The 19,936-nt window shown below is 42.0% G+C and overlaps 1 protein-coding gene across 1 annotated transcript; it reads right to left on the reverse strand.

Annotated features, from left to right (window-relative positions):
* Window positions 1–9,304: 9,304 nt before the first annotated feature.
* cav1 (caveolin 1) lies at window positions 9,305–19,218 on the reverse strand. The gene is made up of 3 exons (XM_029759196.1): window positions 18,941–19,218; window positions 17,998–18,168; window positions 9,305–11,653 (listed from the first exon to the last, which is right to left on the reverse strand). The coding sequence occupies exons 1-3, from the start codon at window positions 18,974–18,976 to the stop codon at window positions 11,312–11,314; spliced, it is 549 nt and encodes a 182-aa protein (XP_029615056.1). The 5' UTR covers window positions 18,977–19,218; the 3' UTR covers window positions 9,305–11,311.
* Between the last annotated feature and the right edge of the window lie 718 nt (window positions 19,219–19,936).

Genomic DNA, 19,936 nt, shown 5'->3' on the forward strand with positions numbered 1-19,936 from the left:
TAAGTAAGTGACAAAGGTATGGAACGTCTTTCTCCTTCCTGTCTGGCTTCTCGCCTTTCTGTCCACAGTAGGAGGAGGAGGACTATTCTGTTTAATGGACGACAAATCGAGGCACAGCATGTACAATAAACAGGTGGACATCAGCACAAGTTCTCAGAATTTGTGTCTTTCCTGACTCATTTTCCATCAGGCAGTACAATTGTGTTTTCAAAAAGAAACAAAACAGTCAGAACTGGAATGCTTACAGACAGACAGCCATGTGAAGGGATGACTGGTTGTGCAGAGAGGAGAAACCAGGTGTGCTACAGGGAAAAGGAACATCTGTGAGGGGTGTAGTTAGTAGACACTGGGGCTCGAGGGGTTGGCCCACTGCCAGTCTTCCTGTGGTGTGATGTCACTGTCATCACCATCATCACTGATCAAGTCAAGATACTGTATCTAGACTTTGCATGGGTCCACAACCTGTTCGCCCTGACCCATTTTAGAGGAAGAGAAGAGAGAGAGAGAGAAAGAGAGAGAGAGAGAGAGAGAGAGAGAGAGAGAGAGAGAGAGAGAGAGAGAGAGAGAGAGAGAGAGAGAGAGAGAGAGAGAGAGAGAGAGGAGAGAGAGATCAAATAAACAGAAACAGGTGGCTTAACAACAGGCACCAGGACATTGTCTCTGTCATTAGAGTGAACGGTCCAATAGAGAGAAAGAGGAGAGTGCCACTCTGCCACTTACAGTATTGTAAAAAGGGTCTGTCTTCAAATGAAGACGTGGATTGTGGAGGAGGAAGAGTGATTTCCTCTTTGTGATGTGTTATTTCTCTTACAGTATGATGCTATGGACCATCATCATGTATGTTACACTCCTCCTGGTGGAAAACAGCTGTTGTGTAGTAACCCCTCAGGGCAGGAAGCTGAGACAGTGTCTATATCACCTTACCTCTGCTTTCTATTGTGTATGATGACTAATTCATAATTGGATAAATCATCCCTGGGAGAAGAAAGGACACCTCCAAGGCACCAACTTCTTGTCTTGTTCAGTGAAAGGAGGATGTAAGAAGTAATTTTTTCTGAAATGGAATGTGTCATTGGTTTAAACAGATTTACTCTTTGTAACCAAGATGTGTGTACTCTATGCATTGCTAATATATAATCTCTAGATGGCGCCATTGTACTGCTACATTAGCAGGTTACATGGGCAAAGACCTGACCAGTCACTCCAACAGAGCTGACAACTAAAGCAGCAAACAGACAATGAATAAAGAAAATTAAAGAAGTAAATCATTACTTCAACGTAACAAATGTTTCTAAACTTTATCCTAACTCTAGTAGATAGCATTTTGATTCTCTATGTATACCAGTTGGTTATGGAGTGAGGCGTGAAGTTGATCATTGTTCAACAGTGGCCTGCTACTGTAAGTAACACACATCTTGGTGTTCTGTCATCCTCCTGTTATGTCTGCTTTGGGCTAGCTGTGTGAAGTTGTGTGAAGCTCTGGAAGGTCAATTCGCTCCTGCTGAGTTCTGCAAGGTTTCCTCTCTCACTACTGTAACCTACCTGTGGCTGGGACTGAGGGAAGCTTTCTCCACCCCTCCACCACTCTTAGCAGTAGTTTTCTGGGTCATGTATTCATTAGGTCACCAGTAATAAATGTAATAAAACATGTTGCATAAAAAGTGTGTTTCTTATTGGACAGTTTCAGGTATTCCCTCTCTGTTTCAGTCTATTTTCTTCCATTGGGTACCTATTGTTATAGTTAATGGGCTATAGTCCAGTCAAGCCTAGCCTGCTGTGTTTATGCTGTGTGTGCTGCAATGGTTCCACACCCCCTCTGGAAGGTCCAGGGAGGTCCCAAGCATAGAGTTAAAGTCACTATAACGGACAGAACATGGCATCCCGGAATGTTGACTTGAATGGGTATGTCTGTTTGGTCTAGTCTTTCTAATTCTATGGCCCTGAATAGCAGCTGTACTGTATATATGGCTGCTGTCTATACATTGCCATTAAAGTCATGCTTAGCGGCTCAGGCCACTGACTATGTTAATCATGATGGACAAGACAATGTGAAAGGGGAAAATAGCATCAGAGGATTGTGCAACTTGAAATACTTTCCCCAGGTCATGATGCTGCTGATACTGTGGCAGTCTGGTAGTGAATAAAGGTACTTTTTAAATGGAACTATATGGAGTTGTATAGGGAGTTTCTTGCCTCCGACGGCACTTCAGTTACATGGTTTTTTAGTATAAATCAAGACTGAAATAGGTGCTGTTTTCTCAAACATTGCAGTGCATATTACTCAACTATTTGTTTCCCTCTTTCTGGTAACCATGGTGATGTGCCACCTACCGGGGGAAATAAACCCATGAGCAACATTGAAGGAGGATTGGCATAAGGCCTCATTGAGAAAGAAGGCCTGTAATAAAGTATGACTGCTTACTACATCTCAATAAGGGTTGAGACTGAAGCCACTGCGGTTGAGATGTTTACTCTCCTCTCTACTCTTGGTTTCCACTAGTAACTTAAAAGAAAAGTGGAATGGAATCCCCTTCCTCTTTCACGATTAAAAGGGGGAGATAGATTATAGGGAAGTATACCGACAGAAGTCAAGCAAGCGGTAAGTGTCGAACCCTTGCAGCTAGGGTGCATATGACCCCAGCAGGGATGGATTAAGAAATCATAGGCCCCGAGGCTTCGTTTTTTTATTGCCCCCTCACACACCATAATTTTCTGTAGACAAATCCATGCACCAAGATGCAATTTGATGCGTGGTAAATGTACTGTTAAAGTAAAAGCCCCTTTATAATAAAGCTATAAAAACATTTGTGATGTGGCATAGGCTAGAGTTGAGCAGAGGGTTTTAACGTTTCCACACAAAAAAAATCATTTTTAAAACAAATGAATGCAATTTTACCTAATTTACATGACATTTACATGACAGAAGACATTAGCTGATCTCTACACGATTACTGAAATGAGTGGCTACTCTGACTCTGACAGACTCCATCTGGTCTTGAATTCAAACAAACTATAGCCCAGGCCAATGATGCGACACACAGATTGCAAAATATTAGGAAGAAATATATATTATAGACTACAGTAAGCTACTAAACAAATGTCCAGTGGCAGACTGACTCACCGAATTATGAAGATGAAGCCATAGGCTACTCACAGTGACAGCCGATGCATTCGTCGTTGTGGCAATAGCCATATCTCAAGATGAACTACTTGAAAAGCATTGCTGCTGTTCGCTAAAAACTGGGAGTTGTTGAGAAACATATGTTTCTATTGATTCTACAGTCTGCAAACCTTCAGCCGCAACCAACCGTAGAAATATATATATAATCCATAGATGGCAGTTCCCATTCAAGTCAATACTGGCTGCCATTGCTAGCATACTCATGAGGTTAACAGTCAAATTGTCAGGGTAAGAGGTTTCAGAACTCTTCTATGGATTATATGTTTTTGGCCACAATGTGACAAGCTGTATATTTGGAGGGCATGCTGCCCAAACTGCTGCCCTCCCAACTGTAGGCATATTGGTAACTGCCAAAATAAAGGAAACACTTGGGTAAATGAGGGATACAAAGTATATGTTAGGGTGTGGGGTGCATTTTCCTGGCATTTAGTCCACTTGTAGAATCGATGCCAAGGCACATGGAAGCTGTTCTGGCAGCTTGTGGTGGCATAACACCATTTTAAGACACTTTATGTCGGTGTTTCCTTTATTTTTGCTGTTACCTCTATGTGCTTGTGATAAAACTTAATCCACAGTTATTTTATAGAAACTAAATTATTTTCTCTGATGTATTTTGAACATTGAGAGCTCCTGTGGTTGAAGTAAAAAAAAAAAAACATAAATAAATAAATAAATATATTTATAAACTCAGTAAAAAAAGAAAAGTCCCTTTTTCAGGACCCTGTCTTTCAAAGATAATTCGTAAAAATCCAAGTAACTTCACAGATCTTCATTGTAAAGGGTTTAAACACTGTTTCCCATGCTTGTTCAATGAACCATAATCAATTAATGAAGATGCACCTGTGGAACGGTCGTTAAGACACTAAAAGCTTACAGACGGTAGGCAAATAAGGTCACAGTTATGAAAACTTAGGACACTAAAGAGGCCTTTCTATTAACTCTGAAAAACACCAAAAGAAAGATGCCCAGGGCCCCTGCTCATCTCGTGAACATGCCTTAGGCATGCTGCAAGGAGGCATGAGGACTGCAGATGTGACCAGTGCAATAAATTGCAATGTCCGACAGGACGGACAGCTGATCATCCTCGCAGTGTAACAACACCTGCACAGGATCGGTACATCCGAACATCACACCTGCGGGACAGGTACAGGATGGCAACAACAACTGCCCGAGTTACACCAAGAACGCACAATCCCTCCATCAGTGCTCAGACTGTCCGCAATAGGCTGAGAGAGACTGGAGGGCTCGTAGGACTGTTGAAAGGCAGGTCCTCACCAGACTTGAGAGACTGGAGGGCTTGTAGGCCTGTTGAAAGGCAGGTCCTCACCAGACATCACCGGCAACAACGTCGCCTATGGGCACAAACCAACCTTCGCTGGACCAGACAGGACTGGCAAAAAGTGCTCTTCACTGACGAGTTGCAGTTTTGTCTCACCAGGGGTGATGGTCGGATTCTAATTTATCGCCGAAGGAATGAGCGTTACACCGAGGCTTGTACTCTGGAGCGAGAACGATTTGGAGGTGGAGGGTCCATCATGGTCTGGGGCGCTGTGTCACAACATCATCACACTGAGCTTGTTGTCATTGCAGGCTATCTCAACGCTGTGTGTTACAGGGAAGACATCCTCCTCCCTCATGTGGTACCCTTCCTGCAGGCTCAGCCTGACATGACCCTCCAGCATGACAATGCCACCTGCCATACTGCTCGTTCTGTGCGTGATTTTCTGCAAAATGGGAATGTCAGTGTTCTGCCATGGCCAGCGAAGAGCCCAGATCTCAATTCCATTGAGCACGTCTGGGACCTGTTGGATCGGAGGGTGAGGGCTAGGGACATTCCCCCCAGAAATGTCCGGGAACTTGCAGGTGCCTTGATGGAAGAGTGGGGTAACATCTCACAGCAAGAACTGGCAAATCTGGATCAGTCAATGAGGAGGAGATGCACTGCAGTACTTAATGCAGCTGGTGGCCACACCAGATACTTACTGTTACTTTTGATTTTGACCCCCCCCCCTTTGTTCAGGGACACATTATTCAATTTCTGTTAGTCACATGTCTGTGGAACTTGTTCAGTTTATGTCTCAGTTGTTGAATCTTGTTATGTTCATACAAATATTTACACATGTTAAGTTTAACGAAAATAAACGCAGTTGACAGTGAGAGGACGTTTCTTTTTTTGCTGAGTTTATATACTACATATATAACATATATACAGTACCAGTCAAAAGTTTGGACACACCGACTCAATCAAGGGTTTTTCTTTATTTGGACTATTTTCTATGTTGTAGAATAATAGTGAAGACATCAAAACTATGAAATAACACATCTGGAATCATCTAGTAACCAAAAAAGTGTTAAACAAATAAAAATATATTTTGGATTTTAGATTCTTCAAAGTAGCCACCCTTTGCCTTGATGACAGCTTTGCACACTCTTGGCATTCTCTCAACCAGCTTCAACTGGAATGCTTTTCCAACAGCCTTGAAGGAGTTCCCACATATGCTGAGAACTTGTTGGCAGCTTTTCCTTCACTCTGCGTTCCAATTCATCCCAAACAATCTCAATTGGGTTGAGGTCGGGTGATTGTGGAGGCCAGGTCATCTAATGCAGCACTCCATCACTCTCCTTCTTGGTCAAATAGCCCTTACACAGCCTGGAGGTGTGATGGGTCATTGTCTTGTTGAAAAACAAATGATAGTCCCATTAAGTGCAAACCAGATGGGATGGTGTATCGCTGCAGAATGCTGTTGTAGCCATGCTGGTTAAGTGTGCCTTGAATTCTAAATAAATTGCAGACAGCGTCACCAGCAAAGCACCCCCACACCATCACACCTCCTCCTCCATGCTTCTCGGTGGGAATCACACATGCAGAGATCATCCGTTCACCTACTCTGTGTTTCACAAAGACACGGCGGTTGGAACCAAAAATCTCACATTTGAACTTATTGTCCATTGCTTGTGTTTCTTGGCCCAAGCAACTCTCTTCTTATTATTGGTGTCCTTTAGTATTTTATTATTGAATATTTTTTATTTAACCTTTATTTAACTAGTAGCGGTTTCTTTGCAGCAATTCGACCATGAAGTCCTGTTTCACGCAGTCTCCTCTGAACAGTTGATGTTGAGATGTGTTTGTTACTTGAACTCTGTGAAGCATTTATTTGGGCTGCAATTTCTGAGGCTGGTAACTCGAAGGAACTTATCCTCCATAGCAGAGGAAACTCTGGGTCTTCCTTTCCTGTGGCGGTCCTCATGAGAGACAGTTTCATCATAGCGTTTGATGAAGAAACTTTCAAAGTTTAAAATAAAGTGGTGATCCTAACTGACCTAAGACAAGGAATTTTTACTAGGATTAAATATCAGGAATTGTGAAAAACTGAGTTTAAATGTATGTAAACTTCCAACTTCAACTGTATGTCTTAAAATACAAACAAACTGAAGGAGGGTTTATGTCTGGGAAAAATGAATTACAGTTATGATGAAAACTAAATATTAGGATTCTTTGTGAGTTAAACTTATCTGTCAATGCAAAGTTCTGTAAATGGCCAAATAGACCTACAGAAGCTTTTTGAATGATATTGTCAACACATGTGGGGTGATTGACTGCTTTCCCTGTGTGTGTATCTAATTCTTACACAGTGCTCCATCTTACAGTATAGGTGAATAATTATGTTGTAGCCTCAACATCCAGTGTTTTTACCTCAGGCTAGTCTTATGATCCAGATAGAGCTCCTCTTTGGAACAGTCTGCAAGTGTGAGCAGCAAGGATGCCTACAGCAAATGCTTGTGTTTTAAAAGACTTAAACCATTGGGAAGGTGCTCTTTTACAGAAAACCCACATGAATGTCATTCCGTTACAGAAAAACCACATGAATGTCATTCCGTTACAGAAAAACCACATGAATGTCATTCCGTTACAGAAAAACCACATGAATGTCATTCCGTTACAGAAAAACCACATGAATGTCATTCCGTTACAGAAAAACATCATGAATGTCATTCCGTTACAGAAAAATGCTGCAGACTTTGAGGTGCAGCAGAAAGATCCATAGGTTGTGAGTGCAAATCCCAGGTGGGGATTATCAGGGATTATTGAAAAGTCAGTACTAAATCATCAGGTCATATGGAATCATATTATCATTGATTAAAGATGTTTTACACTATTTTAGCTGAACAGCGTAACACTTACCTTGAAACCCCCATATAATTGAATTCCCTTACAAAAACAACTGGTGAAATAGCTGTTTTCAACTGTTGAGCTGAAATGTTCACATGTAAAAAAAAGAGAGACGTGAAGTCAGTTGTTCACGTGTATTACATTTAGAGTTCCCATGTGCAACTTGAAATACTTTCCCCAGGTCATGATGCTGCTGATACTGTGGCAGTCTGGTAGTGAATAAAGGTACTTTTTAAATGGAACTATATGGAGTTGTATAGGGAGTTTCTTGCCTCCGACGGCAATTCAGTTACATGGTTTTTTAGTATAAATCAAGACTGAAATAGGTGCTGTTTTCTCAAACATTGCAGTGCATATTACTCAACTATTTGTTTCCCTCTTTCTGGTTTCCCTGTTTCTGGTTACCCTGTTTCTGGTTACCCTGTTTCATATTTTACCCTGTTTCTGGTTACCCTGTTTCTGGTTACATGTGATCTTATGTGAAGTTAATGTGATAACATGTGACAACATCTAAAAGCAACATGTGATAACATGAAACTACACATGTGAAAACATGATCTCATATGAAATAAAAGTTACAACATGGGATGCAAAATTTCAACATGGGATACCGTACCATGAAAATACAAATTTGAGCATGTGAAAATACGATCTCATGTAAAATAAATGTGACAACAAAAATTGCAAAATTTCAACAAAGTTTCACATGCGAAAATCGAACTCTCACATGTGGAATAGCATTCACATGTGAAAAACCTTTAAAAAAAACATGTTATTCTCCTCACATGTGAAAAGGTGGTGGGTGTTAACAGGTGAACTCTATGGTTTCACATGTGAACAACTGACCTCACATGTCTCTTTTTTTTTACATGTGAAAATTTCAGCTCAACAGGTGAAAACAGCTTTTTCCCGTTTTTTGTTGTTGTAAGGGAATTAAATGATATGGGGCATTCAAAGTAAGTGGTTCCCTGTTCAGCTATAATTGTGTAAAAATATGATTCCATTTGACCTGATCACTTAGTACAGGCTTTTACAATATGACCCCACCTGGGATTTGAACTCAAAACCTGTGGATTTGGGGAAGGCTGCTCGTTCTGCTGCGCCACAACGTCTGTAGCTGTTCACTACACATTGATTACCTACAGTATAATACATCTCTGTACTTAGTAAAAGCGTGGCGTCTCCACTGCTATTTTACTTATCAGTTAATCTGACTGTTCTCTCATCATTGATTTAATTTACTTATATCATAAATTTGAGTGTTTTCTGTATACTTGTCTAATGTTGGTGGGGCATATTATTCTGTTTCCATGTTACTCCTGAATCACTATGATAAATATAATAGTTTTTCTTCAGTGTATTTTTTTTAAAGCTGATATTTTCTGAAGTCCAAAGTGTAGGAATACAGGTGAAATCTGTCGTTGACACAGACATGGTGGCGTAGGACAAAGATTGGAATGCCGTGAACCAAGAGGTTGTGAGTCCAAATCCCAGGTGAGGACATGCTAAATAATAATTACTGTGTAAATAAACATACACAATGTAATTGTGTGTCAAATATTTAAGTTGTGACCACTGAATGTTAAAAGTGCTGTTTGAGTCTGTATCTTAATGAGTCCTGTGAAATTGTGAAATATATTCACATGTGAAAATTTGAATCCACATGTGAAAGGTTATGTAATCATTTGAAATATCATCACATGTGAAGTGTTCCAAAATCACATGTTTTAATATGATTTCACAAAATACATTTTTATATACGCTAAAGTGTCTCTGTGTTCTGGGTTATTTTGCCTGTAGGCTTATTTGCACAATGTAGGCTAACATCAAGTTCTCTCTAACGTCAAATAAATAAATAAGGTCAAAGTCACATGACAACATGACTGATTCACATGACTGATTCACAAACCAAAACATCACAAACAAAGAAGCAATACAAGTAGGCTAGCAGATTGGATTATACAAATGTTTAATGTGCACAGCGTGATGTGAGATTGTACAGTAAAAGCAAGGGAAGGAAAAATTCAATTTTAATATAAAAATACATATGACCTTTTCATCAAGTCAAAAAACAAATTAAATCAAGCAACGTGCTAATATTTACCATCTTCACAGACAGCAGGTAGACAAAAGCTGAAAGAGTCAAAGGAGACATCCCAAAACTGCTCCATATTCCTTAGTGCACTACCTTTAAAACTGTTCCCATACTAAGCTTCGGTTAAAAGTAGTGCACTATATAGGAAATGGGGTGCCATTTGGGACGCAGACAAAGTGAGATTCATGTCAGTATAGAACAAAAACATGCTCCCATTCGTTGTCAAACAGCAGTGGTCTCATAGGTGGGTGACTGGTTAGCTGATTGTCCTTGTTTGGTGGTGTATGTCCACAGCCAACAAGCAGAACGCTACACCAGACCAAACTAGTCAACCAGGGACTTAACTCATCCAAACTCATTTGGGGAAAAAACTAAATAGATTAAATATGACAATGCTACTCAACTTGTGCATACATTGAGCAAGGCTAGCATAAAACAACAGAATTGAAACAAAGCTAAAAACAAAAGTTCTTCATCTTCAGAAAGTGTAGGAATTAAAAGCTATGATTATTTAGCTACAGCTACCTCAATGTGTATCAACATTCGAGGTTCCATCCTGCTGTCCATTTTAGAAGAGAAGAGACCTCAATGGTATAAAAAAAAGATCCTAAGATGTGAATGTATTAAAACAAAGATCAAGTGATATTTCTCCCGAGATTCAAATTCAAACTTAAAAAACATTCTCGGTCACATAGAAACGATATGAAAACTGTATTTAAGACCTGGTTGTTGTCATGGAATTGAATCTCTCTGGCTTGTAGTAGAACTGGAGCTGAATGTTGATGGACAGAGTGATTATGATGTCATAATGTGGCACTGGGCTGAGAGCAGGGCAGGCTCTGTGAGTGAGGTTGTCCTATAGCTGTGTGTCTGTCTGGGCATATAGACTGACAGCAGTGTGTTAGTTGGCTCGGTGGCTTTGTGGCGGGGTGGCGGTGCATGCAGAAACAAGGGCAGGTTCAGTGTTTCAGACTGGGAGGCAGGGCAGGCATGGGGGGGGTGAGAGGGGGTCAGTGGGGGTAGGGAGGCTGAGAGGGAGGGGCGTTGATAAGGTTTTGGGTATAGGATTTTGTGCTGTGTCAGGTGGGATTTGTCTCTCAAAACAGCGCAGCGGGACAGGCACAGGGATATCCCCCCACTCTCTCCCTCCACCCCACCCAAACCATCCCCCTCCCAAAAAACAGGCCCCAAACACACAAACCCAGCAGAGTGGACACCAATATCCATTATATGAGCCTATCAATCAATCAATTAATGAACTAGTCATTCAATCAATACCCCCTATTAAACAAGCTATAATCAGAGTGGACACCAACATCCATTATATGAGCCTATCAATCAATCAATCAATCAATCAATCAATCAATCAATCAATCAATCAACTTACTAGTCATTCAATCAATACCCCCTATTAAACAAGCTATAATCAGAGAAGGTCACACAGCATTTTGGAACAATGGAAGGAATGGATGGGGGGGGGCTAGCGTGATGCTCCTGCAGTGATAAACAACGCTAACAAATACAGAATAAAAAACTAAAGAAAAACAAACAGAAAAACAAAGAGCCCAAGGAATGACCCTCGATGTAATCCTGTACCCCTGTTGGTTAAACCATTGTTGTGGAGGAAGAAAGAGAAGCGGGGCCAGATGCTCTCTATTACTCGGTCCCCTTACCTCCAACATCCCTACCACAGCACTGGAAATGTCTCACCTCTTCCTTTATCAGAAGTTGTTCCCTCTCTTCTCTTTTTCTTCTGGTGACTTCTCCCCCCTTTCAGTCTGTGTTTAGTTATGGTTTCCACACCTCCCCTCCTTATTCCCTTCATCCCTTCCTCTTCCACTTCTTCCTCACTTCCTCGTCTTTTCTATACCCCCTTGGTGGTGCTGATGCGGATGCTGCTGAAGCACTTGCCCATGGCTTCGAACAGCGGGTCGCAGAATGTGTGGACGCAGATGGAGTAGACGCGGCTGACACAGTGGATCTCGATCAGATAGCTCTTGACACACGGCACCACTGCCCAGATGTGGATGAAGGACAGGATGGCGAAGAAGATGCCCCAGACCAGCGCCAGCGGGATGCCCACCAGGGCAGTGAGGAGACGGTAGCACCAGTACTTGGTCACTGTGAAGGTGGTGAAGCTAGCCTTCCACACGCCGTCGAAGCTGTATGTGCCCTCAGGCTCTGCGATCACATCCTCAAAGTCCACCTGACAGGAGAGAAGAGTAATGGTTAAAATCAATGAATCAGCAATGATTCAATTAGACAGTCACTCTCAAAACCAAAAACTGATTAAGAAGATTTAAAAAAATTAAAACAGCTGTTGTGCCCCTGTTTGTGCCCCTGTTCTGAAGTTACACAAGTACTAGAAATATTACAAGAGATGTATGTCTCCTCATAGTGACTGGTACGAGCAGTCAAACCAGGTCAAACTACCCTCCCACCCACCCACCCTCCTACCCCACCCTTCACAAAACATTTTGTGATTGCTACACATGCTGTATGAGGCCCTCCTACTCTCTCTACCCTCTTTAAACCATCTCTTCACATTCCTGACAGACAGAGCTGATACACAAGACAGAGACACATACTGTAGAAGTGTCTGAATCAGAGGGCAAATAGCTGGCACCCTATTCCCAAGATAGTGCAGTACTTTTGGGCAGAGCCATCAACCTATTCCCAAGTACTGGTTTTGGTCAGAACCAGCCAGCACCCTATTCCAATTCAATATAGGGAATACAGTGTCATTTCAGATACTGCACAGTTCAGTTTACAAGGCCCTTCTCTACCCTGGAGTTTTCTCTAATGCAGTTCAGTTTACAAGGCCCTTCTCTACCCTGGAGTTTTCTCTAATACAGTTCAGTTTACAAGGCCCTTCTCTACCCTGGAGTTTTCTCTAATACAGTTCAGTTTACAAGGCCCTTCTCTACCCTGGAGTTTTCTCTAATGCAGTTCAGTTTACAAGGCCCTTCTCTACCCTGGAGTTTTCTCTAATGCAGTTCAGTTTACAAGGCCCTTCTCTACCCTGGAGTTTTCTCTAATACAGTTCAGTTTACATTCACCACCTAAGAGCCTCCAAGATCCTGTATTAAAGTCCTCCCAGCTACAGTGTATGTGGAGGTCTCTAGTACCTACATGTAGAAAAGAGAAGCCGGATGGGCCCCAGTGAGGTAAACCATGACATTTATTTATTTTCAGTGTAAACAGACTTCTCAGGCGATCGATGGGTTTGCGACGTGCCTCCCAAGTACCCATGACCTCATACACGTTTTAGTGCAGACTGTAAAGTGAAAAAACACACACGCTTGCTCTCTCTCTTTCTTTCTCTCTTTTTCCCACTCTCTCTCTCGTACTACCACTCTCACTACCCCTCTCTCGCTCTCTCTCTCTCTTTCTCTTTTACTCTCTTCTTTGCTACCAAGCCCATGATACAGCAAATATTTATTTTACAGTTACTTATTGCGTGTGTGTTTTGTCTGCGAGAGAGGTGTCGCTGTCAGAGGGTTTAACATCACCTGTGTCTAGTGTATTTTCAATATCAAATTGAACATTTTCCTCTATGCAAAATAGGTCTTTGTTCATTTCATTCACTAGCCAATCCTTCCAGCTATTACTGTGTACACAGGGAACTTACTAAACTAAACAGGCTAAACTTATGGGATAAAATAACAGTTGGTGGTGAAACTCTTTAATATAAATCTCATCATTCTTTACGCCGCAAAACCCAGCAACATCCATTTCATTTTCCAGAGCCATACATCTTGAATACTGTATTGTACAAAGCCTTCGGAAAAAGTTCAGACCCCTTGACTTTTTCCACATTTTGTTATGTTACAGGCTTATTCTAAAATGGATTAAATAAAATTAAATCCTCAGCAATCTACACACAATACCCCACAATGACAAAGCAAAAACAGGTTTTCTAGAAATGTTGGAAACTTTATTACAAATAAAAAACAGAAATACCTTATTTACATAAGTATTCAGACCCTTTGCTAGTGCATCCTGTTTCCATTGGTCATCCTTGAGGTGTTTCTACAACTTGATTGGAGTCCACCTGTGGTAAATTCAATTGATTGGACATGATTTGGAAAGGCACACACCTGTCAAATAAGGTCCCACAGTTGACAGTGCATGTCAGAGCAAAAACCAAGCCATGAGGTCAAAGGAATTGTCCGTTGAGCTCCAAGACATAATTGTGCCGAGGCACAGATCTGGGGAAGGGTACCAAAAACATTCTGTGTCCCCAAGAACACAGTGGCTTCCATCATTCTTAAATGGAAGAAGTTTGGAACCACCAAGACTCTTCCTAGAACTGTCCGCCCGGCCAAACTGAGCAATCGGGGGAGAAGGGTCTTGGTCAGGGAGGTGATCAAGAACCCGATGGTCATTCTGGCAGAGCTCTGGTTCCTCTGTGGAGATGGGAGAACCTTCCAGAAGGACAACCATCTCTGCAGCACTCCACCAATCAGGCCTTTATGATAGAGTGACCAGATGGATGTCACTCCTCAGTAAAAGACACAAGACAGCCCACTTGGAGTTTGCCAAAAGGCACCTAAAGACTCTCAGACTATGAGAAACAAGATTCTCTGGTCTGATGAAACCAAGATTGAACTCTTTGGCCTGAATGCCAAGCGTCATGTCTGGAGGAAACCTGGCACCATCCCTACGATGAAGCATGCTGGTGGCAGCATTATACTGTGGGGGTGTTTTTCAGCGGCAGGGACTGGGAGACTAGTCAGGATCGAGGCAAAGATGAACGGAGCAAAGTACAGAGAGATCCTTGATGAAAACCTGCTCCAGAGCGCTCATGACGTCAGACTGGGGCGAAGGTTCACCTTCCAAAAGGACAACGACCCTAAGCACACAGCCAAGACAACGCAGGAGTGGCTTCGGAACAAGTCTCTGAATGTCCTTGAGTGCCAGAGCCCGGGCTTGAACCCGGTCTAACATCTCTGGAAAGACCTGAAAATAGCTGTGCATCCATCATGACAGAGAAAAGTACAGACACAGCTTGAGAGGATCTGCAGAGACGAATAGGAGAAACTCCTCAAATACAGGTGTGTCTTGCTTGTAGCGTCATACCCAATAAGACTCGAGGCTGTAATCGCTACAAAAGGTGCTTCAACAAATTATTGAGTAAAGGGTCTGAATACTTTTGTAAATGTGATATTTCAGTTTTTATATTTAATACATTTGCAAAAAGAAAAGAAAATAACTGTTTTTGCTTTGTCATTATGGGTATTGTATGTAGATTGATGAGTAAAAAAAACGATTTAATCAATTTTAGAATAAGGCAGTAACCTAACAAAATGTGGAAAAGGTCAAGGGGTTTGAATACTTTCCGAAGGCACTGTCGGCTCACAGACACAGCTTCCATCACTTGGATGGAGAATAAATGAGAGGTCTGTGTAGAATGGTTCTGATGAGGGCTGTCAGCAGCTGAAATGTAACGTTTACATTTTTTCAAAAAACGAAAAAGCTTTTAATTGTAAGCAAGAGTGCCTATGTTTTTCTAAAGCCCAGTTTAGAAAAACATAAATATAAGATAAGATCCCATTTTTTTCACAGGGAGTTGTTATTACTTTGCTACTGCTATGGATGATTGAACTATAGTGAACAGAGAAGAAGATTCTTCATTAGAAACACCCCTAGGTAAAGCCAAGCAGTAAATTCTTTCTTTCTTCTTTATTTATTGGTGGGCAAGTCATGGTTGGCTAGATAGATACAATGTCTCAGCCCCTATCACCCCTTTAGGGATTTGGCATACAGTACAACAAACTAGTTCTCAGGGACAACATGTGAGCAGTCTGGTTGGCTGAAATCTGGAGAGAGACCTGTAATATATTTTTCCATTCTGTCCCTAGAGCGCTGAATGCCTCAGTTCAGTGTTTCCTCCACCACTGTGTAAGTAGGGTGGGCCATCCCTACTTAGCTCTGTTTGCCCCCACCTGAAATAAATCATTTGGCTTCAATTGATTTCAGCTGAAATTGTTGCTTAATAAATTAGCCCTGATTGTTGATTTGGAGCCTTTGTTTACTGCCTCAGCTTGTCCATTAAGCCTGAATGTCTTCATTTCCCAATATAATGTGCCTCCCGCCTCCCTCCTCAGGGAGTCCCGGCATTCTTGAGAGTTTGGAAGGGAGATGTTAACTAGCGGCTGGTTAGCGAGCCAATCACTGCTGTCTGCGTTGCACAGTGTGGTCATGGGTATGTCTGCTCAGCTCCACTCAGACTCAGCCCCATCGGGGTTTAACAGAAGGCTGCCTGGCCATAGGCTATATAAAGAACCAGGCTTTATGAGAGGAAAATATTCTATTCCCAGGGCAAACTCTCCAAACTCCGCATGGATTTCATTGATGGTGATTCTTTGATGTGGCCGGTTGAGGGAGTGCAGCTGCCGAAATTCCAACTATAAGATCTACTGGTCCACATGGTTCTGCAGAAGGAGAGAGACTAGTGTGTGTGTGTGTGTGTGTGTGTGTGTGTGTGTGTGTGTGTGTGTGTGTGTGTGTGTGTGTGTGTGTGTGTGTGTGTGTGTGTGTGTGTGTGTGTGTGTGTGTGTGTGTGTGTGTGTGTGTGTGTGTGTGTGTGTGTGTGTGTGTGTGTTTTCCCTGTTGTACATAACAGCAGCATAGTGAGGGCACCCCAAACACACACCTCCATTGACAACAACAACATTTAGAACTCCAAACCTCTATAGCCTGGGAGGAAACATGTGATTTCAGATGATTACACTAGCGGTCTGTAGATTTGATTAAAAGAGCAGAATCATAAGGCTGTATTCTATTCTGAGCATACTGGAGAGTCTGACTCACTGTCACAATGGGTTGGTAGGAAGCCAGAGAACAAGACAGAGGGAGAGAGTGTAATGTTCATGGTTCATTTTTTATTTTCTTTATTGTTTATTTCACTTTTGTTTATTATCTATTTCACTTGCATAAACATATGTTTCCCATGCCCAATAAACCCCTTTGAATTGAATTGAGAAAGGGAGAGAGAGAGAGAGAGAGAGAGAGAGAGAGAGAGAGAGAGAGAGAGAGAGAGAGAGAGAGAGAGAGAGAGAGAGAGAGAGAGAGGAAAACTGCAAGACAGAGATACAATTTTTATCTCTACTTTTATCTAAATTGTGTGGGTTGGGTTCTCTGTTACCATTAACATACAATATTCTCTTTTTATATGAACGAACCTATTGAAATGAAATGGAGAAACTGCACACAAGGAGGGAGACTAGGAGACAAGGGAGAGAGCTTATTGTTTATTTCACTTTTGTATATTATCTACTTCACTTGCTTTGGCAATGTTAACATATGTTTCCCATGCCAATAAAGACCCTTGAATTGAATTGAATTGAGAGAATGTGGTCATTGCTCCCTAGTTGACGCATCCCTGTGAATTGCAGAGAGGGAGGGAGAGAGACAAAGGGGGATATAGGACAGAGCAGTGGGAGGGGGAGGAGAGGGGAGAGAGAGGGAGATCCTTTGGCCTGCCTGCTGCTGCAGCTATTTGGGTGTTTCCCAGTTTTATGAAGGCAAAGTTCACTACTTCAAACGGCTGACCCTCTCCCAGTAGTAACTGACTCTTTTCTGATCAAACAATAACCCAGCTGGACATGAGGATAGACGGACAGTCTATGTCCCAAGTGGCACCGTATTTCCTATGTAGAGCACTACTTTTGAACAGGGCCATAAGGCATATGATGCCATTTGGGACACAGACTCTGACTGTGTCACCTGAGCCTTTCTGTTCCCACCAACGCATGACATATCGTTTTCACAAGTACCACAGTAACGTCAGCGAGGGTTTCTCTCAACAAACTCATATTTTACATAAACACAAAATGGACACAGTGTGGTTGGAGTCTACTTTGGAAATAAGTTTGCTCTGCAATAACTCACTCACTGAATATGAGGCACTTGTAACGATAAAACAAGGACTGTGAGAACATTTTCTTAAAACAACAGAAAATTCGTGATGTTTCCTCCATTCCAAAACTGGAGCAAGGATGTTCGGCTAAAGACTGCAGCCGCACCAGCAAAATAGGCAAGAGACGCTGCTGCGTACGCATCACATTTACGCATGTGTTGAGCCCTTCAAAAACCTATTCTGATCCATGTAAACCATTGTAAACTGGTGTCATCAATCCGAAAAACTCATAGTATAGTCTACACACGAGAATGCCATGCGACCCACCAACCAGTACTTTGGTACGCGCGCAGCTTACTATGCATATTTAGCAGCTCCTAGCCTACCCAGTAATCGTGCGAGGGACATTTTCCAGTCCTCCTGGGTATATTATAATGGGAACATTCATATTATAACGTGTCCAAGTACAAAACCAACTCACATGCAATATTGGAACTGAAGTAGTTCTAGCCTAAACCACGATTTGATTTAAAAAAAACTAGTATAATCGTATCAAACCAGTCTAATAAATAAAGTAAATAAAAAGATCCAAAGTGAAATCTTACTAGGCGAAAAAAATCCATGAATAATTATTTCCCTTCATGGGTAAATATACCGTCTACGGCCTGGTTCGGTGTTGGACTCACCTTTACAACGTCGTCGTTTATGTGCTTGGGGTCCCGGTTCACCAGGTCGATCTCTTTCGTATGGACATCCTGCATCGTCTTCATCCCGCTCATACTGTCATTATCCATGTCTTTGTTATTAGGTTTATAAATGTTCCCTTGTTTTCTGATGAACGGCGAGTGCAGAAATTCCTGTGGGTCCGGAGGTGAAGAAGAGAAGCGTTATAAGTTTATGAGGCAGAGAGGCAGAGAAGGTCGACTTGACCAGAGCGCACCAGAGTTAGCAGCCTGTCCCAGCCTGAGATGGTTTTAAAAGGGTAGCACCACACCCCTCAATAGCAGAGATCCGTCTCTCACCGCAAGGGGTCATCTCCAAGCGCTCACACAATGCGTGCGTAAAGATCGTTCGGCTGGCCATTCTCTGTAAACGCAGAACCTTTCTCACATAAGGCATCAAAAGCGTATTTTCACTAATGTAAACTGTCATCAACGTTTAATGGAAATTGCATTTTCGATTGACTTAGTCTAATATAATTAACATTCTAACCAAAACTTTGACAGACTTCTAAGTTCGCACAAAATGTGTGTTTCAAGTGGATTAAAAATGAAATAACGCACAGAATCTTAGAAGCGCAGGCTAGTTAATAAATAACTGTAAATGTATCATGCCAGTGCTAATGGAGACGAGAGGGGCTTGCACATTTGCCCAGTGGGAGTGGGAGTAACGTTCACAACTAGGTGCCAAAAAAGATTGGCAACTAGCGCTTTGGAGTTAAAAAAGTTCCAGTTTCCCAATCTTCCAAGGGCATGTTCGATAAATGTCACAATGAGAATGAGCCAGAGAAAATGTGTTGCTCACAGATTATTCAATATCCATAATAAAAGTACAGATATAGTAAAAATGAAAAATGTCAAATAAAAAGTTGGATTGTGACAGGATACAGAGTCCAGAAGAAAACCTTACCTCGTCAGTTTCGCCGTCCTTGAGTCCGCCAGTCATGCTGTCCCGCGCCTGAAGTGCTAACACACCCGTTTGTTGTTGAAGCAAGACCGTGTCAGCTTAACAGAGGGAGCAAATCAACAGGAGGAGGCGTGGGGACTGTTTGTTAACGACTTGGGGGCTCCTCCGGGGATATTACCAAATCCTATCGCTTATCTTTACGTTGCGCTCATTGAACGCAAAATTCAAGTTAAGGCGCCGGAGAGACCTGAGTGAGAAATCTCGGCGTGCCTCTGCATGGACTTAATGAATGCTCGTTTTATTCATTCAGTAGTCACCTGTTTAGACAAGCAGTGCAGCGGGATGAAACTGTAACCCGTCATTAACCTACTGCTCAACACATTACGCAGGAGCTAATGGTGGAGAAACTGACCTGATCTGTTCAACTACTAAGATTATGTTTTCAATTTGGCCTGTGTGTGTGCAATGTGTCGTTTCTGCTGGCTGCTGTCTTTCCTAAATAAACTGAGAGATTGACATCCCCCAGCCCTAACCTGTTCTGGTCATGGTAGTATATTTACATTCCGTTATCTGATTCTCTGCCCAGGGAAACAACTCAGCTTGATTTGGAAATCAGTCCCAGAGACATAACAGTCATGTCAGGGGTATTTTCAGCCTGTGTGTGTGTATGTGTGTGTGAGAGAGAGTGTATGGGGGTTGTAATTGGTAACCTAGGCTACACAGTACTGTCCCTCTTCATTGCAGAACTCAGTCACTAGAAGTTGACTGTAGCCATTCTCTGGGGAAGAGAACCAGATCAGTGGGAATCTACTGCAGAGTTAGCTAAGGTCTAGACTATGCAAAAAGTCAGTGTCCAGCTTTCGTTTATAAAAAGGTTCTTTAAGATCATCTTCAATGTCCCTGAGGAGAAAACTGTCTTTAGACACAGTACTGCTGTATACAAAAAAGGGAGACAGCTGCTTTTTCTTATCGGTCTTGTATCAGTGCTATTTGTGCAAG

Source organism: Salmo trutta, chromosome 7 (assembly GCF_901001165.1).
Source record: "Salmo trutta chromosome 7, fSalTru1.1, whole genome shotgun sequence".
NCBI classification, from domain to species: Eukaryota; Metazoa; Chordata; class Actinopteri; order Salmoniformes; family Salmonidae; genus Salmo; species Salmo trutta.

Coding starts and splice junctions, on each gene's coding strand:
- cav1 (XM_029759196.1), bottom strand. CDS start 18,976: ATGACTGGCGGACTCAAGGACGGCGAAACTGACGAG. Junction 18,169..18,940: donor AGGACGGCGAAACTGACGAG/GTAAGGTTTTCT, acceptor CCGGACCCACAG/GAATTTCTGCACTCGCCGTT. Junction 11,654..17,997: donor TAAACGACGACGTTGTAAAG/GTGAGTCCAACA, acceptor CTCTCCTGTCAG/GTGGACTTTGAGGATGTGAT.